The 21,232-nt window shown below is 46.3% G+C and overlaps 6 protein-coding genes across 6 annotated transcripts; 1 reads left to right on the top strand and 5 right to left on the bottom strand.

Moving 5' to 3' along the window:
• Positions 1–474: 474 nt before the first annotated feature.
• BKA67DRAFT_649282 (uncharacterized protein) lies at positions 475–3,799 on the bottom strand (the record flags this gene model as incomplete). The annotated part of the gene is made up of 2 exons (XM_046106010.1): positions 475–3,121; positions 3,186–3,799. The coding sequence occupies 2 exons, from the start codon at positions 3,797–3,799 to the stop codon at positions 541–543; spliced, it is 3,195 nt and encodes a 1,064-aa protein (XP_045954055.1). The 3' UTR covers positions 475–540.
• Positions 3,800–6,372: 2,573 nt separating this feature from the next.
• Positions 6,373–7,638, bottom strand: BKA67DRAFT_539401 (concanavalin A-like lectin/glucanase domain-containing protein; the record flags this gene model as incomplete). Its single annotated transcript, XM_046100628.1, has 2 exons — positions 6,373–7,478; positions 7,542–7,638. 2 exons carry the CDS (start codon positions 7,636–7,638, stop codon positions 6,373–6,375), a joined length of 1,203 nt encoding a protein of 400 aa, XP_045954056.1.
• A 3,798-nt stretch (positions 7,639–11,436) lies between these two features.
• BKA67DRAFT_577817 (uncharacterized protein) lies at positions 11,437–12,452 on the top strand. The gene is made up of 4 exons (XM_046103659.1): positions 11,437–11,570; positions 11,661–11,732; positions 11,797–11,986; positions 12,103–12,452. The coding sequence occupies exons 3-4, from the start codon at positions 11,822–11,824 to the stop codon at positions 12,259–12,261; spliced, it is 324 nt and encodes a 107-aa protein (XP_045954057.1). The 5' UTR covers positions 11,437–11,570; positions 11,661–11,732; positions 11,797–11,821; the 3' UTR covers positions 12,262–12,452.
• A 2,468-nt stretch (positions 12,453–14,920) lies between these two features.
• BKA67DRAFT_391106 (uncharacterized protein) lies at positions 14,921–16,513 on the bottom strand. Its single transcript, XM_046096618.1, has 2 exons — positions 15,840–16,513; positions 14,921–15,726 (listed from the first exon to the last, which is right to left on the bottom strand). The coding sequence occupies exons 1-2, from the start codon at positions 16,330–16,332 to the stop codon at positions 15,059–15,061; spliced, it is 1,161 nt and encodes a 386-aa protein (XP_045954058.1). The 5' UTR covers positions 16,333–16,513; the 3' UTR covers positions 14,921–15,058.
• Positions 16,514–16,694: 181 nt separating this feature from the next.
• On the bottom strand, positions 16,695–18,018 carry BKA67DRAFT_662327 (uncharacterized protein; the record flags this gene model as incomplete). The annotated part of the gene is made up of 3 exons (XM_046107976.1): positions 16,695–17,399; positions 17,454–17,594; positions 17,656–18,018. The coding sequence occupies 3 exons, from the start codon at positions 18,016–18,018 to the stop codon at positions 16,695–16,697; spliced, it is 1,209 nt and encodes a 402-aa protein (XP_045954059.1).
• A 1,335-nt stretch (positions 18,019–19,353) lies between these two features.
• Positions 19,354–21,125, bottom strand: BKA67DRAFT_523985 (major facilitator superfamily transporter; the record flags this gene model as incomplete). The annotated part of the gene is made up of 7 exons (XM_046098527.1): positions 19,354–19,674; positions 19,782–20,577; positions 20,626–20,658; positions 20,716–20,758; positions 20,812–20,842; positions 20,902–20,993; positions 21,044–21,125. The coding sequence occupies 7 exons, from the start codon at positions 21,123–21,125 to the stop codon at positions 19,354–19,356; spliced, it is 1,398 nt and encodes a 465-aa protein (XP_045954060.1).
• Positions 21,126–21,232: the final 107 nt, after the last annotated feature.

The raw sequence follows: 21,232 nt of genomic DNA on the forward strand, positions 1-21,232 counted from the left end.
TAGCGTCTTGACAGAATGGACTTGGACATGCGGGCCTTTGCATAAGACTGGATAGGCGTTAGGGCGATGGATGGATTAACCGGGGACATCATATACCCCATATCCACAACTTGTACATATAGGAGCGATAATTGCATAAAATGTCTTACTGCAGCCGGATGTGCATCATAAATTTAGATTCGTGCTAATACAAAAAGATAAAATTCTGAAGATAAAATTCTGACTACTGCCGACGACAAACATGCTAGGACTTGTTCCAACACTATTCAGATCAGTGACTGGTGGTGGGTACGTTATCTCATGACGATGCGGTATCAGCAACTTACTTCCAAACCTGTATGAGGTTTAATGCATCTTCGAAGGCTATTCTTGGGTCTTGGGGGAGCTAGTGTTCTTCTACTCCTACTCTTCATCTTCATTTTCCTTTTCATCTTTCACCTCCTTCACGTCCACTTCCTCCACTTACTTCACTTCCTTCACTTCCTCTTTCTCTCCTTCATTTTAATCTTCATCTTGCTCCTCATTGTTTACCTCCTTCACTTACTTCTCCTCATCTTGTGTGGTCTCATCCTCTATTCCGTCACCTTTTGTGTTCTCATCTTCTGTCTCGTCATCCTGTGTATACTCATCTTGTCCATTCTCATCTTGTGCGTCATCCTCTAGTTCGTCATTACTTCGTGATTGCTGATTTTTCGACTTTTTGCCAGCATGAGAACTTCCGCGGGGAGGGGGTAAGCCGTCGTCAGAGTCGGTATCATAAAACCATTTCCGTCTATTTTCAGTTACCGGCGGTGAGGGTGAGGCAGTATCACTGTCTGCATCAGGCAGCGGATAATGCATGTCATCAGACACAGGTCCACCGTGCTGCGAGTACTCATGGAGACGGTTCCGGTCAGCCCTTTTCAGCCTATTCCGGTAAGCCTTGTGATCAAGCAGCCTGTGCCCAGCCCTGGGCCTGGCCTCCAGCTGCCACTCCCTTGCGGCATCCCTGAGCCTCTCGATGGTGTAGATGCTGTAGTCCCGGTTCTTCTGGACGAAGTGCTTCTTGAATTTGGCGAGCCAGAATGATTTAGCTGGCTTATTGCCCCTCGGTGCGGTGATACCCTCTAACTTGAACTCACGCACGAACCTATCCTTAGTCCAATGCGCAGCTTTTCGAATTCGTGGATCGTGTGGATCCGTATGGATGGAGCACGGCGCCCTAGGCGGTGAAGGCGAACGAGGGGATCCCGTAGGAGTGGGATCTTTACGATAAGTAACAAGGGGACCGACATGGCCCGTATTGCCCACGAGGACTAACCATACCGGTCCCCTTAAGACGGCAGCACCTATCCCACTACCTCTGATAGGAGGCCGAGGTGAGGCGCTCGATCTGGATCCTGATCTCTCATGTGAATTCTTGATAAGTGACCCCGAACCTTTACTGATGGAGAGACGACTCGACTCGGCATAGGCCTGTGCCTGCTGCGACATATCTGGATGCAAAGCCTGCCATCTTCTGCTCTTCTCTACAATGTTCTGTACTTTGTTCACCTTGGCTTGCGTCTCTGCTCGATACTTTCCAACAAGCTGAGCATTCTTTGCATCCTTTGAAGCCTTCGCAGCCGCCTGAACAGTAGCTTTTGCAACTCTTGTCGTTCCTGCATTCCGGGTAACGGAAGAACCACCCTTGCCACGACTCACATCAACGGTGCTATTAGTCTTAGTTTTACCTCCATTATTGGAGGTTGTAGTTCTCTGAGGACCAGTGGTACCCAATTCATTGGCCTTCGTGGTCTTCCTTGCCGCAGCTGTCACGGTACCGTTTCTCTGCGCTCTCTCCGTGGCTTTTCCTCGCGCGATGGCTCTGGCTGCAGCTTGCCTCTGCTTGCGCTCGACAAGCAGCCACTTGGACTCTTCCCTCATTGCCCACACCGTTGTGTCGTGCTCCAAGGCATGTGGGCGGATGTAGCTCTGCACTCCACGCTCTGCTGGCGCCGGTGGAAGAGCAGGCGATGGCTGTGCTCCATAATCGCCAGAGGTGGGTTGTGTCCCAAAGCCGCCGTGAAAAGGGTTCCGTGCTCCAGGATTACCGATGGCAGGGTTTTGTGTTCCAAACCCTCCGAAAGGGGGATTCCGCGTTCCAGAAACGCCGAAAGTGGGCAGCTGTGCTTCAAGGCTGCCGAAAGGAGCGTTCTGTGTTGCAAATCCACTAGAATGACGGACTAGCTGAACAGAAGACTGCACCGTTGGAGAAATCAAAGGGGATGGTGGCTTGACAGGTGGCTGTACACTTGGAGATCTCGATATCGAAAGGGGTGGTGTAGGAGGAATTCGAGAAGCTGATGGTGTTTGCTTTGCATCCCTATTAGTGGGCGGAACAGGAGACCGCGCACCTCTCGTTGGAATGCTACCCGTCGTAACTTGAGGCGGAACACTGACTATCTGAAGCCCCCTGGCGTCGAGCGTGTTGAGGTCAACGTCGCGGTTTCTGACATACATCAGGAGCCTGGCTCGGAAATTTCCATGTCGATTCATAGCGGACCAACTCTGATTGATGGCCAGTCCCTCGCCCGAGGGGCCCCCAACGTCGTCCAAAAGGGTCCACTGGTTATCTCTACGGCGAACCCAGGATACATAATGGCCACTCTGGTCGGGAAGCTGCATTGGGAATCCAATCACAGCCTCAAGCCTGTATAAACAATCCGCCTTACCTGGCGGTGCGCTCAGGTCGTCCCCATCAGGGTCGTCCCGAAACTGACTCATGTCTAGATACTCTGGAAAATTGGCCCTATTGCGTAAGTTGGTGCGAAGACCTTCTGTGTAGTTGACCCCAACCATCAAGACTTCGGGCAGGTACACCATCTTGTAAAATCGCGCTCGCTGTTTGACAACGCCACAATGCACACAGGGGTATTGTCGGCTGGGACCACCGTCGTACATTCTCTGTGAAATTGCGGTGCTCAATGGTACCAAGGTACTATTCATGTTTACGACGCTAACTTCGAGAATGGTGCCTTCTAGTGTCGCGAACTCGTTGACCCTTTGCTTGTTTTTTCTGCCCGCGGCACAGCAGTCCATTAATTGTCTGCTAACCATTTTGTATTGAAATAACCTCCAAAATCTTGTTACGAGGTTACGCCTGTTTCAATATGTTGTCAGTTGATAAACTTGGATAGAGCGTTTAGATTGAGTCGAGAACCTACTGAAGCTGTCTATCACTTTCATGCATCTTTTCTGATAAGTATTCAAAAACCCACATGACGAGTTCGTTACAGTCTTCTGTCGAATATTCCTTCGTCACTTGCTGCGCTTTCTTGTCTGTCGTATCGACTCTATGGCCTCGAACTTTCATACGAGTGTGCCACGGTCCGTCATTTCCATCGGGTAACGTGCCAATACGGTTCCAGAAAGTGGCAATTCTTTGGAAATAAAGTGTCATCCTAGGAAAGTGGTCGTCCCTATGGATATTACGAAAGGATTCAGATAGTTCCCGCAACTCAACGAATACTCGGGGGAGATCATGGTTCTCCAGAAAGTTGACAAATGGGGCAAGGTTGAAGAGGGCTGCTAGTGTGGCATTACGATAACAGGAATTCGCAGGTATATGCGGCACTGGCATGAGAGGGGCATTGTAATCGAACGTGTTCACCACTTCCGCCGCAGTCGGTGGCTTTGCATCGGCCGCCACAGGGTGGTACAACTTGCCTTCAGGATTGTCGAAGAAAGGGAGCCGTCCACCTGTTGTCGGTATATCGTGATACAAAACGTGGGGATACGCAGGAATTTCGATTCGCTTCAGCCCCGATGGTAAGGCCATTTTGATATATCTGCGCTCGTGTGCTGGCACTTTCTTGCCAGCTGATACTAGGAGAACAGAATGAATGTAAATATGATAAATTTCACTAAATCAAAAGAAAGTTCTTCAGAGCACGTCAAAACGAACAGGGAGTATTTGCAATTCCTTAGTACCCGGAAATGTCTACCTCATTGCGTGGCCTTTGTGTCTTAGAGTACCACTTCCGCATTCGTTGGACTTTTCAAGCCAATACCGTAGGCTCTATTGTGACCGAGACAATGAACAAGCGGTCAATAGTACAACGGTAAATAAAAAAAAACAGTCCCGACCAGTATACGTATGGTAGTTATAGACTCCCATTCAGATCATCTATACTGTCCTTCCAATTTGATTATAACACTCACATGGTTATATCCTACTAGTTGTACGTAACTTTACGCGTGAAAATGCCACTTTAAAACCTGATACACGTTTATATTCCTACTTAAATAGACTACATCAATTGTTTTGCATCCATGTGTAAGTGGTCAGTGCTTCATAGAACCGACCTTTGTCTTCTTGTTTCTCAATTTTATTCGAGACTCGATGTAAAGCATAGCGGCTTTTTATTTTTTTTATTTTTATTTCTTTTTAGAAAAATGGTTCATATTTTACTGGTCGTCTGAATGCCCTGTCTTGATTATTGTCTGGTGGATTCGTGAGGAAAATAGTGACTGTCCTCCAAACTTTTTGGTGATAGCGTCAAACTGCTTGATGTTGCATCCTGCTCTGACTTTAGGCTCGCAACTCATCTTGATAACGAACTTTAGTTTATTTTATATTTGTTTTCTGAGGCCTGCTTCGACCGGACTTCCTACCAAGGCGACAATTGAACGAAATACTTGATCATCTTTGCCGTAAATGCGTGACTACAGCATGATAAAATCTGGTATGCATCTTATCCTGTGATGCCTATTTGGAGATGTTGAATTGGCCAACTTACTTACCCATCTGACGGCATATCGCCGATTAGATGGGATTCAGAGAGGTATTGAGTGGGCTGCTATACCAAATGCAAAAAACGATTACTTAATGCTTCTTTGTACGAGGCATGGTACATATAACCAGTCTCCCTAGTTCCATAGATGTGAATATATTCAATATAATAAAGACAAGTACTTCCCATCTCTCCATATATGTGTCTATATGATCGCTTCGGAATGGTTTGCCAATCACATTTGGCTAGTTCATCTTCATAAGTCTTCTTGATCTTGACCTTCTAAGCTACCAACTACTTTCGGACCGAGCCCGAAGCTCCGATGACTTCCCGATTAAGCTTGAAGTAAGCATACCCGGTCGATCCCCACAACGCGCGGGGCCAGCGTCCCGACTCCCCCCTGAGAACCCACGATCATAGCGCCGTTCACGAACTATCAACTCAATAACCCACAATTTGCAATATCACTAGCCTACGGTTCCAACAACCGAGCCTGAACGGAATTGAACTAATTCCACAGATCACAATTTGCCCTCTTCGTGATTCCTCTGCTCGTAGCGTGGTTCATCTGGTCTTCACAGAACCTGTAGGACAGGTGAATTGGTGAGATCCAAATTTGCTCCACCTTTCTGGCTTCAATGATTTGCAAAGAAACAAGGGAATCTCTTTAACTGAATCGGTTCAGGGACCCTTTAAAGACACGCTTGAAAAGATTGCTAAATCCGGGCTGCTTTGCACGAAAAACGGAACCCGCCGGCGTCGTTGGCCTCTTCATTTCGCTTTTTAGCACAAAGTTGAACAAACGTGCATAGAATTCATAAAGGCTCCGCCGATGCGCCGCTGATGCGGCACTGCTTATTCGTCCGTCATTTCTCTATGTACATATTTGATGAAAGTCGCAAAAAGCAAAGATGCCGCTGCAGGTTTGCGGCTCAGTGACCCCTAGACGTTTATCCGAGATGAGCGCATAGGGCTCCATCTTGGCCCAATTTACCTGTCGGCCAAGATTTCGGGAAATTAAAATGGATTCCGTAAGGATTAGAGATCCATAGTTTCGTAGAAGTAGGGCCTTGAAATAAACTGAGCTTGTTATCGGATGTTAATTGTGCATTCGAGTTGTTTGAATGCAGGCGTGTCAATGAGTGTTCTTTCCTTGATTCAAGTGAACAAAGCGATGATATTTCACCAAGCTGTACTCCCTAGAATTTGCAGCAATATAGACAGTATATTCTCTCAAGTATCTTCGACGTTCTTACAATGTTCTATGCTTTCTTACAAACAATCCGCTAATTCTCTTGGCCCCTGTGTGGGTACATCCTCCAAATGATGCGTTCCAAATCCTTTCACATGCAGTCATCAAATCAGATCTTGTCGCGCGTACAAGACGCTTCACGCCGGCGCCGTCGGGTATCCCAGTTCAAACATGATTATAAGCAATTGTATTTGTTCAATGCCGACCCATTTCGACCTATAGAGCTGATTTAGCTGGAGGAGAGATGGCGGTCAGGCTGGTTGTTTTGGCTAAGGATCGTCGAGAAACATAATAAGGCCGACTAATCGGTCGACATCCGTGCGCCCATGGTATCACGAAACACTTGGTATTCCTTCAATCCCGCGCTTACAAGACGAGGTAGGCGAGGAAAACAGAGAGTCCGAGGAAGGAAGAGACACCCTGCTTGAGCGCGGCACTGGCTGGAACGCTGCTCGTGGCGGCAGCGGAACCAGTTGACGAAGCAGCGGTAGTGGCGAGGGTACCAGTAGCAGAGGTAGCAATGGTCTCAGTGCCGGTAGCGCTGAGGGTGACGTTGTTGTCGCTTCCAGCAGTAGCCTGAGTAAGACCACCGGGGGTGGTGATGGTAGCAGTGGCCAAGGTAGTCTTGGAGCTGTCGCCGCTCTTAGTGGAAGAGTCGCTCTTGCCAGTGCTGGAGGCAGTAGAAGTAGCAGTAGAACCAGAGCCCGAGGCAGTACCAGAAGCGGAGGTGTTGGCCTCGCCGGCATCAGTGAGAACCTTGATGCTCTGGTAAGAACCATCGGAGCCATCGTTCCAGCTGTAGTACTTGGCACCGGAAACACCGTTGGCGTAATCCTGGATGGAGATGGACTTGTAGTAAGCGTTGAAGGGAGCGGCGTCGAAGTTGGTGTAGCCACCAGCCCACTCGACAGTGCCCTTGGGAGCGTCCTTGCGACCAGCAACCCAGGTTCCGAGCTTGATCTGCATGGGAGTCTGGGGGAAACGAGTGCCGTCCTTGGCATCCTTGTAGTTCAAGGTGCGCACCAAGCTTCCATCAATGTACCATTTGACGTATTCCTGAGTCCAGTCGATGGTGTAAGTGTGGAAATCATCCTGAGGGCTGCTGACAGGGTGGTAAGCACCACGGTCATAGGTGGTGGTGTCACCCTTGCCGAAGTAGTTGGTCTGAACCTGGGTGGTGTCGCCGCCGAGCCACTCCCAGTCAATCTCGTCGAGATCATCGGACTGAAGGACAAAGCTGGTAACAACACCCTGACCGGTGCAGGCACGAAGAGTGACATCGATCTTGCCAAAGAAGATGTACTTGTTGGCAGCAATCGTAGGAGCTTCGGTCTCCTTGTTGATGGTGAAGACAGCGCCCAAGTCCTTGTCGAACGCGACCGAGGTACCATCAAGCTCGGAGAAGAGACCAAGATCACCCTTGGTGAAGTCAATCGTGGTAGTCGTGCCAAGAGCAGCATCATCGGGGCACTCTGTAGCCTTGTTAGTTCTCCGGGTAACCAACTGTATATATCAGGGGATTCAAAACTGCTTACTCTTCTCTGTGGGGTTGCAGCTGGTAAAGGTCTGAGCGGAGACCAGCTGGGAAGCAGCCAAAGCCACGGCGGCAGCGGAAAACACCTTGGAGAACATGTTGATTAATGGCGTGTAGCAAGATGTGTCTGCGATGTGACGCTGGGGAATCGAAGATTTAAATAAACTGCGGAGTGGGTTCACGAAGTATTACGGATCGACAATTATATGGAGAAGCCGTAAAGTGAAAATAGTGTTAAACGAGAGACACTAGAAAGTAGAAAAAAGAAAAAACTAGTGGCTGGCTTTAATCAGCAACTTGCAGTTGTGGAATGCTTATGAGCGAATGTGGATGGAGGGAACAGGAAGATATTCACGGGTTTCGTCCGGGGGCATGACGATGTTTTTATTTCCCTCCATATGAAAGCGCCCTGGAGCGCGGGTGGCTTTGTCAGGCCGTCTTACTCTGACCTGATGGGGGGTCGGGGGTCGTATATCCCTAGCAATGCTAGCACTAGGTCCCCAGGCAGGCTCCATTGAACAATCTCATGATGGGCGCGACTAACCTTCCCAAGAATGTGCTAGCTGTGGTGGCACTGCCCACTTAAGACCAGGGGGCGACAGCCCGTTTCGTCAGGGATCAGCTTGTGCCTGACAGGATTGTTCGTGATGGTCCCTTGTATGATCCATTTGACAGATCCCAAATGCACGGAGTTCCATGTCGATGTCTTCCCGAGTTGAAAGCGACGTTGCTTTGGTGTGCCCCAGGGCTCTGGCAGAACCACTTCCTCCACTTTTGCACAATCGCGTCAAGTCATCGAACCCACCGACATGATGTATGTGTGATAACGACAAAGAAACTAACTTTGAAATGTCACTTTTTGAAACTTCAAGACTCGGCCATTGACTAAGGATTCTGTACAACGGTGATCGTGCATCCACCTGCGAGGTTGGTCGTACTACAGTATGTGCGAGGTGGGCTGGCGCCCGCGTCTGTCAAATGCTGCAAGCACAAACTTTGTGCTTGAGTGCCCTGCTGCCTGCTGTAGATGTGCTGTTCAAATTGGACCCTGAGCCAACTGAAATTCTCCAATTGATGCAATCCGCACAATTGGGGAACCAAGACACTCGTTGCTTTTAGTCGCCTGGGCGATGCCCCCGTTCTTTCGCCTCTCAACCAATCAAGCTCACTGATGGATGGACCGAATAGGGGCTCCAAACAAGCTTAAGAGGATCCAAGCATTTTCATTTCGCTACAGAACCTCCATCAATGGGCCCACCATACTCGTTAGCCAGCTCAAGACATACCCTTGATACGATGGTTAGTTAATTGCAGTTGGGCCACATGATTGCAATATATGGTCAGTGAGTGAAATGACGATCTAGGGAAGTTAGCCCGAAAGTACTGCTTTCTACTTTTCAGCTGGGGCACTGTTGTCCAAGGACCCCCCCCCCCCCCCCATGTCATGTGAACCATATTACTCCCATCTATCGTGCTCAATGGTTATTGACACATGTTGGTGCGTTTCAGACAGTATTGAGTTGCAGACCATCAAGCCATTCAAACCCACGAAACACTGCCAAGAATCTGCAACATCGATCTGAGCTGGAGATGCGGCAGAATTCTTCCCCGTAGTACTTCCATCCGAAGTGATGCGCCACCAGAAGGGGTTGAAACAAAACACTCATCCTTTCTCAAGCAGTATCGATGATCGGCCCAAACTATCCGAAAGAAAGTATGTCTGCTATGTCATCAGACGCGACCACTCACGAGGCCCAGGTCGGTAGCACGGTCGACGATGTCAAACGTCAAGAATAAAGATACGAGGGGCAGTTTCTAGAAAATGCAATGGAACGTTATCACTTGACTGCGCCGCCTCAACCGATTGAGTCATTTTGCCCCTCGGCAACTCCATTCGTGGTGTCTTATAGCGCGGCATTATTGACACCGAAGGGCCTTGGTTCTTCCCCAACTTCGTATTGCTTGGTACAAGGCTAAGGCTAGAATTTTAGCGTTACCCGTGCTATTTCTGGCTTCCAACCACCAAACTTTAAGCGCGTTGCCAGGCCATTCCTCCCTAGCATGTACAACGGGAACACTATTGGACTCTAGTTAATGCTGTCACTCCCATCGAGCGTCTGTCAAAAAGTGCCTGCATGCGCCCAAATCTGGACCCTCTCCCGCTGTCATGCGCAGTCACCATCGTAAAAACCCCAGCATTGCATCATCTTCAAGACTCGACTTTCGAGTTGCAGCTGGTACAGCGGGCACTTTGTGCGCCGTTTGCCTGGATACTTTTAATAGCACCGACTTCTGGAGCTCTAAAAGTCATGTACGAGACATCACTGCGACCATCCAAGTGATCCACTTACGGATTACGGAGTACACTAATAAATTAACCTTGAACCTTTCAATCGTTCTGTAACAGATTGACGTCGGCGGCAGTCAAGTCCTCATGATTTCAGTGTTTGTTGCCTCTCTCGTGTTACTCAGATAAACTCCGCAATCACGAGTGGACTGATTTACATCTAGTCTAGTCGGATATGATCGCCCATAAGATTCTTTTGGTCATATATTTCACACCTCCCGCCATCGCAGCGCCGCATTAACCGCGACAACAGCAGTCGCTGTCCCGAGTTCCCACCCCAAAGCAGGTCAAAGACCCTGGGCACTTCTTTTGAGTACTAATACCCACCTCTCATCGTCTCATATCCTCTCCTCAAAAATAATCCTGATGAATCCGTGACAGTTACATCTGCTACATTAGCTTTGGTCTACCATCGACATAAGGTTATATACGAAGTAACACTTCAACAAGGCAATGCGATTATAAGGAAAACAGTTCACTATTGGAAACAATACTAAAGAGTAATCAACCAGGTTAAAACATTATGTAACTATTAATCGCGTTCTACGTTCATCACAGAGCTATGCTCGGCATTCAAGACACTACGATTAAACTCCAAGCGATAATATGCCCGAAGTATTCGGGCAGATCGTAGATATACCTGGATTATAACGACACCCTTTGTTATCCTTTGCCGGCCACTATGCCTACCATTTCACTTATATCACTAGGCCATTTTCCGTAGAACAAAAAAAAAACGTCTTTACATAGAAAGACTAATCTTCTAGTATTGTTCCTCAAACAGATATATACTTCCATATATTTGCTCGGTATATAGCTTAAAGCAGAAATTAAAATATAAATAATTATTGTTAACCTTCGAATTAGTAGCGGTCGCTTACGGGTTATGATCTATCACGTTGCCAGTCTCTATTTACGCTTGCTTACTTTTTGTTATATAGTTATAATATACTAAAATACTTGTGTTTCTGTTTAGAATAACTAGCTTTATCGTTAAGTTTTATTTCTACCCATTTTATCTATTATTTCTATCTTTAACATCTCGAGTATTATTATTAATTTATACTATTAATCATTATATCGTAAGTTTATTTGCCATTATATTTATTTATTAACTAAATTATACTCTATTTATATTCGCTAGCATTAATGTTATAAAATAACAAGTGGCTTATTACGAAACGCGTAATGCGAAAACCCTAATCAATTTTTAGTATAGTAGTTTTAAGAGTCTATATGAATTATAATAATAAATAAAGCGTTTATAGAATCTAAACCGTAGAATTAAGTCCGTGGAATTATTCACGAGTCGGCGCTTCGTACGATTCGTCGTAAAACAGCGATATATGCCGTAAAAGCTCGTAATATGTTCTTTACTAGTTTATACTCGATATTATAACTAAAACCAAAAATTTCTTATAAATTTCAGTTGCCTTTTAACGCGTAAACCTATATTATGACTCTTGAATTATAAGAAGAAGAAAAAATGATTAATCCAAGATATCGCAGTAGTTTTTACTGGTTAGCATTTCCCTTTTTCTTTGCTTATCAACCTTTAGGCGTACCACGGAATGGGTGTTGCCGTCTTAATCACGAAGAACTAGGTACAGTGTCAAATTCACATTATCAGATTTCCATGATTTTATCATTAACCTGGTACCAAATTAAAGGATTAAGTTAAAAGTACGAGTAACGGAAGTATAAATAAAGCACTCGCCCTTATTAACAATATACAATGTACATTGCAAAGGTTTTCTAACCCAGCAAAAACAGGGTCTCCGCAAGCAAATTACAAAATCATCAGTATATGTTCGATACATTGGCAAAAAGCACAGCTTAAATACAGTACGTATCAGTATCGCTATTACCGTCACGTGGTTCAAGATTCTGATTTTGACATGACAATGAGTCTGGCTATCTTTTGCAATCACACAATGAAGCTGTCTTCTGCTATCATCTTGCTTGTAACCATCGGCACGGTTAGCTGTGATGAGCCCATACCCGTCAGGTCAGTGGGCTGCACCGGCAACGAATTGAATCAGACCGACATCGCTGCCGCGAAGGAAAAATTGGTGGGATGGGGACACGCAGGCAACAAGGTAAGACCCATAATTGGCATCCCGAGGCGCATGGTGGCGCTGTGTGGTTTCTGTGCAATTGCAAGACCTTTCACATGGACCCAGTCGTGAGAACTGAGCTTGACCATGCCGAGCAGCTGATCAAGGACAAGTGCGGCGAAGGCCGCTCCGGGTGGGTGTGGAGTAAGCAATGGGAAAAGGGATTCAACCTACAATCACTCACGGTCGCGGCTCCAAGAAGACCAGCGGCACTATGTCCGTTATTTTGTATCTACCCTGCGATACATTGGGCTTAGATTTTACAAAACCGAACGATCGTCACAAGGGATAAGTACGCTTTACTAATCGCATCCTTATGATTAGGCATACTTGACTATGCGCTGAACAACGACATCAATCCATATGTTAAGATGTATCGCTTCTCTAAATGAATGAAAGAATTAATGTCGTAACAGAATAAAGCTATTTCTTACGGGAAATCCCTGCCTTATATACACTTTAATTATTTGTTTTATTCTGGAAAATGTTTAAGAGTTTATCTAAAGTTCATTCGTACTAAGCGTAGTACATCTTATGTTAAATCACTTAGCGACTACTTAAGGCATCCTAGTACTAAGATGGTATTATAAAGTGGCTTTTTATATAGTAGCTATTATAAGTAGTTACTATATGTAGTGAGACTGTGGATTAGTGATTAATGTAAAATTATTAAACGATGTTATTATCTAATAGTAAAAAAAGAAAAAACGAACGAAACCCTAGATTATAACCACGGTAGTAACGCCATTACACAAACTATTCTAGATAGAAGTTCACTGTGTAATAGCCAGTCTCGTCTCCTTATCTCGCCCTCTAACCTAGCGATCCACCCATGAGAGCTTACTTCCCCTTAGCGTAGCGTCCTTATTATAAGATAAGTTAATAATGGGTAATGAGTAGAAAAATAGGGTAGTGTTAGTAAAAAGATAATGGTGGAGTATAACTACAAACAATGTAATAAAGTAGGGACTGTTATAAAGCATGACAGAAAGTGCCTAGTATGCTTCTAAACAAGGGTAGTGAAGACGATGGATTATAAAATGGAAGGAACAATACGACTTACCCTTCACCCGCGGGACCGTCCGCCTCTCCTTACTCCATAGCATGGATTAGAGATCTAGACAGCGAGAGTTAGCTGCGGTCGTCGTGATTTAAAGAGAGAGGGACAGAAGAAGAAAATGACAATGGAGATAGACGAAAGAATAGATAATGTTAAGTAAATGGATATAAGGAACGGGATGGGAATCGGCCACTTACAAGGAGGGTATATGGGTTTGAGCTAACGGCCTTTGGGTTAGGGGTTAAGAGCTGGCTAGGACTGGTCGATAATTATTAGTGTTAACCGGAAGGGAAAGGGGTGGAATTCTAGGTTGAGAAAAAGGCATGTTAAGTTAAGGAGTTAGTAATTGAGATAGCTGGCGTAGGTATTTAGTAATGGAACGTGTTTGATGTTAAGAACTACCGGGATCGTTAATTGTCGTTATTATCGGAATTATAAGGAGTCGACGCTTAAAGAAGAAAGAAGAGAAAGAAGAGGATTTAAGAGCAAAAGGCATATACTTATAGCTTTATCAGAAGTCTCTAAGGATAATGTACAAGAATAACAAGATAACCTAATCCTTCTTAAAAGAAATAACATTTACTTCCTCGAGGAAACTCTAGTTTATTAAGTTCCATTATAAGAATAACAAAATGAACCGATTCGTCTTCCGAGAAACGATAATAGTTTCTTACGGGGAAACTACATTTTTCTCGAGTGCCGTTATAATAACCCCGTCTCGGAGCAATCGGTTTTACACGACGCGATATTACCGAGCTTTATTTCCTAAAAACGGTATCTTAAGTAAGTGCGATAGGACAAAAGCCACGCCTGCTATCTTCGAGCATAAGAAAAGACGTGGCTTCTAAGGCAGACAATATAATCATAAAAGGGTAGAGGTGGGTAAATTAGCTACTTAATAGTATGAAGCGTGGTCTTACTTTAAGGAGCAGCCTCCGTATTAAGGCGGTACCTCACTTATAACGTGCTAGTCAGTATCAATATGAGGGCACTAGTATGATTCATATTCACATGGCAGGTACCGTCATGTAAAGAGAAGTGCCTTGGTGAAGCAAAACAATCATGACGTCTTACAACTTGTTTTGAGGGTCGCGACTACAGGTAATATGATTGTCTTGTGCAAAATGTGACGCGAAAGTGGCGTGATTAGAATTCGCAAAGCAAGTACCGCTGCTAAGCAGGATTAGACATTCGTGACGGAATGATGCGTCTGCGCGTTAAGCGGTATAAAGGAAAGCGAGATACGTTTACCAACGCAACTTCTCTTACATAGCACATTATATGCCCCTTAGAGAAGTGTAAACGAGCATACAGGGTGTCTTGTTATATCTGTAAACCAAGAAATGGAGTCTATTAACAGTGCTTAATACTATAGGAAGAGAACTTACTTATGTAGTCATTGATGGCACGTCTTGTGGTGTTTTGGTTTGATCGAAGTGCGGGTCGTTCATGTCATCATGTATATGCCGTTAAAATTCTTCTAACAAGAGGCATTGTCATCTGGCAATAGCACTAAGTAATACATATCCGTTGATTTGATAGGGGCAGTTTGATGTATTGATCAATAGATATGCCTGCGAAACTATGTTTAGATATGAAATGAGCATGTCAACCATTGTCAACTACTAACACTAAAAAAGCACACAATTTTCTATTTTGGAATATTTCCACAAAAGAGTCACAGAACTGTGCTTCTCTGTTCAAAGCCCACCTCTTAGTTACTAAGGCAGCTCTTAGGAATCTCCGACACGTTAACAAATACCTCAAAGCTGTAACTATCTCAGCTGTTCTTCTACCCTACTGTTACCTCATCTCCACTCAAGCTGTGCAGCTACAAGCTGGCTCCCGTCAAAGGACCTGTCTCGTGTCAACTTCCCCGCCGCTCGCAGGATCTCTCATCACTCCCCTCCGATTTCAGAAGTCTCATCGGAGAAAAGGCGCTGCGAATCGTCCACAGCCCCATGCGATGAAATCAGTAATTCTACCTTTTGCTCCTAAGATGTAACGAGTAATTCGCTAAGTGATAATTCTAGTAATTTGTTCATCGTGGCCGTATTTTCTGCGTCATGCTCCAGCATACTGTTGATAGCTGCCTTTTCCTCCATGTCAAGCATTCCGCGCTTACGCTGGATCTCCAGTAGCTTCCTAGATGTTGCTACCTCAGCATCATTCTTCATCTGCACCATGATCTCCGCCGTATAGCAGACTTCTGCAGATATCTTTTTAAAAAGCGTGGCTCGTTCGTGATCTCTGAGTATAAAGGCTAATGCAGCAGCATTTTCAATTGCATTAACAATATCTGTAGCGGCGAGCTTGATTTGACGAACAACAAGCCCATGCAGCCTCTGAGCCTTTTCCAATGTGACATTCAGCTCCTGCTTGGCCGAGTTGAATAGATAAGGAGATAGCTGCTTGCTAAGCTTTTGTAGCAGCCACAACCATTTCTCTAAGTCCAAAGCCTCCGGGCAATTGATACTCTGCTCTTCCAGAACGAGTGGTTCCGTTGTATGAACCGAATTGAAGCAGGATACCTTGAGTTGTCGTTCGATCTCGTCGAGTAGGAAGTGCTGTATCTTATACTGGATATGTACAGGACTCAGGGTGGGGAGTCTATCAGTCGCAGATAGCAGATTCGCTGCCATACTGATCTTGTCTGACGTATCTATAGTTGTAATTAGTTGGACGATTGTTGGATATTTGGTAGTATTGCTTTATTGCTGAACTGCACCTTTCAAGTTTGCAGGGAGATAACGGATGAACGGGTAAAGCACTTACCATCTTGAACAATTGCCCTTTCGCCAACTACGTCTTCTGCCGATGATGCCTCGTCATTACAATTCTTCTCTGCCCCACGAATCGTATCTTTCACATGATCTGCCTCCAGAGATTCCGCATGGCAGTCATCAGATTCGTCCCCATTGGCTTCATCCGAGGGCTTAGAACTAGATGCTCTAGCCACAGACTCTGCAGTCTCATTCCTGGGAGTCTTCTCGACAGTGTCTCCTAGCGGAAGAGACGGGAAGAGGTCTGGAAACAGGAGACGCGCTTTAATTTCAGACTCGAAGACTCCATTCCTCAACAGGAAACAAACTTGCTCCAAGATACCATCGATTGTCATGGGACTGAGAGACTGCAGAATACCTTCGTGTTTTGCCACCTGTATGCGGATTCGCCACTCGCTGCGGATTTTTGCCTTTGATTCGTTGAAGATACTGCGGTAAGCCGCGTAGACGCGTTGTTGTCTACGGTGCTGCTTCTTTGAGTTCATGGCTTTGAGTGAAATAGTATATATGGAGGTAGTACATTCGAAAGATAGCTTTTACACGTATGTGTCAAGAGAACTCAATGTCGTTTGTGGTAGATGCAGCAAGATCCTGCACATTTGTGTTGCTTTGAAATCTTCGAATGTGATCTAAGGTTCCATTTGACGTGTTTGTTGCGACCTTGAAGAAACGGGGCGCAATACGGGATGCTTTACAGTGTTTGCAATGTTGAGTTGGCATTATGTATCCGAATAACCAAGTTCCACGGTTGCCATGACGGTTTGGCCGATGAACTTTGCTCGCACTATTCCAAATGATTTATTTCTTAGTAAATAATCGGGGATTTGTAGCATCTGATGTGTTGCTTTTACACTCTGCCTGTGTTCAGTGTCCAGAAAGGTCGGTCATCTGGCAATGATGGTATCTTGAAGCCAAGCAGCTCGAACCTACCAATGATGCGCTGGATGGCAGCCAGCTTCTCAGCACTCCGAGCGCCATCAAACTTGAGGATATCATAAGCGACGCGCGCTGTGAAAATCCTCGAAGCAGGACCTTGGATTTTCATATCGTCCTGAAGGACAAAGTCCATGCTCCGGTAGATACTGGTTGCATGCTCCACTGCCTGGTCTAAGGTTGATTCTTGGTTCACATCTGCTGAATCTGAGACTCCATATCGCGTTTGCAGGAGGTGTAAGTGGATGAAGCAGATCGCACGGAATAGCCAGTAGTTAAGCCAGATGTTGGCGGTTGACAGATTCGTGAAGCGATAGGGGCTGTCTGGGTCATCAGGAAACACTTGCCAGTAAGAAGGCGCAGTTGCTTCTAAAACAAATGATTCGTATATCCCACGGATGATTTTACGGAAGCCAGTTGTCAACGCTATTGCTGAGAGCTCTTGATTGAAGGCATCCATCTTGTCCAGTGCATCGAACTTTTCAAGCAGTGGTGGAATGTCAGCTGCTATAGTCAGGGATCTCTGGATGATGTTTTGGCCTTGGAGCTTGAAAGGTTTAGTTTTCCAGTCAACATGAGAGGTGAATGAGCTTCTACGCATGTATATAGCCTCAAATATCTTGCAGCGAATCGTTAGTTCTTGCAACGTACGGAATTCATTCAAATAGCTTACGATTGAGCCCCTGAACCCAGCGAACAACTTGTGTGTGGCGACCGAGATGAAACCTTCGGGGCCAATCGCCAGGAACAGGTCCTGTAGCCCTTTGTGGTGAGTCTGACGGGTCTGAGTGTTTTCCTCAATTGGTAGCATAAGCTGGTTTTATCAAATCATCAGCAAGAGCACCAATTCGGTCCTACGTCCGAGGAAGACTTACGGCTGCCGTGTATAAGCAAATAATAGTCGCTAAGACCATGAATCGATTCCCTTGATGTATGTTTTTGAGTGAAATTCGAAGTTTCCGTAAAGCAGTTGCATAAGTGGTCAGATAACTCAATTTAGTCGGTCTGAGATCCGCCTTGTGAGTCGTGATAGCAGCGGTGAGAGCCATAATGGCCGGGCTGAGACTATCGTTGTCAATACCAGAGGATAGGGAGGGTAAAGCGTCCATCCAGCCTCCCCAGTCCCGAACCGCTCGGCCCGATGATTGTTGCTGCTGTAACATTTGCATTTCACTGTCAGCAGTGAACGACCTGATGGCCAGATTGAGTATGTCCCTGGTAGGTGGAGATAGCGACATTGTTTGATACGACGACGGTAGCCCGAAACAATACATCCTCATGCCTCCTTGATCAACTCTGACCGTTGTTTGAGCGCTATCACGGGCCCTGCTGGCTTGGACCATTGGCCATGGCGATTCTCTGTGAGACCGACGGCCTGTCACTTTGCAATCGTGAGGAGGAACGCATCTCGTAGCACCTCCCACCTGTCGCCAATTGTGAAAGCAGATTTCGCAAAATGCCCCTTTTTGGTGAGACTGTTAAGCGATCAGTAATGCCGTGCACGATGCTTGAGTGGTTCTCTATCATTGCGGCTGTGGACTTACGCCAAGGGCTCTCTGTATGCATGTGGGACACATAATCGCCACCTCGTTGAGCAGCCAATGGCTTCTGGCATCTGTGCCTCCCTTCAGCAGGACGATGTATGTTATGATTCAGCCTTTTGGGAAGTAATGGTTGATCAACTCAGCAAACATGACGAAGATCAGTGTGCTCCGAGAACCAAAACAACTAGAAAGGTCGAGTGTCAATGCCAAGGTACAGGCTACCGTATGTGACATGTCAGCAACGGCGGAAGCTGGATCCCCCCATGCAATGCTTACGCGAGCCACAAAGATCCTGGGCAATAGAGCTAACAACTAATTCTTTTTCGCAGGATTTTTTCGATTGGTTGGTTTCCCCATTTAAAAGCATCTAAAAGTACCCTGTCATTATGCAGGCAGGGTTACCACGGTAAAGCCAAAATGAAGTTACATAACCCTTTGGCTATGGTAAAAATCCGAGATGGTGATTTATGACTCAGATTAGCTATAATTGTGCTCATGCTGGATGTACCCTGTTCGTCAGGTATACGTTACTTCATCACAAGTTTTGAGTTTTGGAGCCTGATTCCTCAATGAGTTATGGCCCCGTTGATGTTGCGCATTTGGTAGTGAGGTAGTTCGACCTAGACTAACTACTTTCGAGTGCATTCTCACGGGCTTAGATCTGCGTGCTTACTCAGTGGTTCCGACCGACCCAGGATTGCCTCGAGCGCTGCAGCCACAATATCCGCCCATCAGGCTCGCCTATCATGCATCTAGGTACTGTTGGGATGAAGAGCGTTTCTGACATACTACTGTGTATGGTACTATATGTACGGATTACTCGAAGTTCGAACTAACGCACCTGCTTCACCGACACGATGGTTTGTCGTTGAGCGTATGAAATTAAGTTCTTACATGCATCCAAGCCACCCAAGCCCACGGATGGACTTCTTCAGACGATATACCCAGCGTAGTCGGGCGGACCAAGACCTGGAAGACAAGTCTTCCGCGGTTCTCGGTCCCGAACACGCACGACTCCACAATAATCCGTCATAGGAAGTTCCTAAACCCGTATCCCTCATTCTCCTGCCCACTCTGCTCTTTACCGGGGTCAAGCCCGGCAGCCCGCGCCTCCGCATCCCACTTTTCAAACTTCTTGTTCTCCAGTGCAAGCCACGTCCTCAAGATAAGAGCCAAAACAGCGTTGAAGAACATGAATGCAGCGCAAATACTCATGCCTTTGACATAGTATGGTTTGTCAGCCGTAGGAAATATGCGAGTGCCAAGAAGAGGACCACATTGACCAACGATGTTCAGGAGCGCAATACCGGAACCGCGCTTAGAGTCACTTCCCTGGTTATTGATTGTCCACTGCGACATTTGGAGTTAGCATGGGTCTTTGGAGCGCCATCAAGTGGGCAGTATACGCTACTTAGACATTATGAAAAGTGTAGAAGGTAATTCTAAAGTTTACTCACGGGCAGGATATTGGCGATTGCTGGAAATACACCCGCCGCGGCGAGGAAGACACCGAAGTAGCGAACGCCTACGCTCTTGCAAGTTGCCAGCAAGATATAACCAACTCCACCAATTATGGAGAGAAAGATGAGCATGTATCCTCGCTGCCGTGTCTTGTCCGCAATCCAAGTCGTCAAAATACAGATGATAAAAGCAAGAAAGTATGGAGGCGCAGTCAGTCCCTGCGCGTTGATCGAAGAGAAACCCATGGTTGTCAGAATCGTAGGCAGGAAGACGGGCAAACTACTGAAGGAGACATTGCAGCTGAAGTACATCAGCGGTGGGAGCCACGTCTTGATGTCCAGAAGTGCTGCAAATACTTCCTTCATGTTGATATGCCCGACTCGCGCGGCACCTTCTTGGCCGGTCTGCTGGATAGCACGAGCACGCGTCACCTGTCGGTCTTCTTCGTTCAAGAACTTGGCCGTATCTGGGGAGTCTGGCATAAAGAAGAACGCGACGAATGCTAGAATGATGGAGGGGATGCCTTCTACGAGAAACAAAAGCCTCCAGTTGGCAATCGATGGATGGCCGGAAGTGATACCGTAAGCGAGCGCACCGGCAAAAGTTGTCGCGAGAGGGGCTGCTGAGAGAAAGATGCCGCAACGAAATCCAAGCTCATGTCGTTTATAGAAGAAGCTGAGCAGGTAAGGAATACCGGGTCCGTATCCAGCTTCGGCAGCGGCAAGGAAGAATCGGCATGCCATGAGACCTTGCCAGTTGAACGCCGCAGCTTGCAGTGTTGATGCAATCCCCCTAAATTTGAATTAGCATGAGATACTGAAATGCAGACGTGCAACTTACCAAACAAGCACACAGGAGAACGCCCAAATATGCCTATCGTAAATCAAGCGTCAACCGGCATCCCATATGAGCAAGATCTGTGACCCTTACGGAGGAACGAGTTTCCACATCAGGGCAGCGAATTCGAAGACGACTGGGAGGTGTTAGCGTCGTTTTGGATGAGCGAACTTTGGTGGTCGAACACACTATACGGGATGTAGAAGATTGTTAACAGCCACTACATCAGAAACAGTCAGCTGATGTATTCGACTCCCTTAGGAAGAGAATTGCTCATACCTGGTATTGCGCATCGTCAAACCCAAGGTCCTTGTTCATACCGGCAGTTTCCGCATTTCCTATGTTCGAGCGGTCCAAGAAAGCGACAAGATCTGGCGAGCATCAGGCTTTCATCCCTCATATAGTCGCCAACATAACTTACAGAGAGCCGTCACGAGCGGTATTAGAGCTCGATCCATTTTACGCAGCACACGCTTTTCCAGTGCAGGATCAATATGGTTCATAGTGTCGCCAATCTTCTGGGCAGTGCCATCAAGATCATACATCTCCTGTCTCTCACCATACGGTTGAGCTGTCTCGATCTTGGAATCGTCCATACTGAGCGGCTGGC

The sequence above is a fragment of the Truncatella angustata genome (genome assembly GCF_020726525.1).
Source record: "Truncatella angustata strain MPI-SDFR-AT-0073 chromosome Unknown BKA67scaffold_8, whole genome shotgun sequence".
Lineage (NCBI taxonomy): Eukaryota > Fungi > Ascomycota > Sordariomycetes > Amphisphaeriales > Sporocadaceae > Truncatella > Truncatella angustata.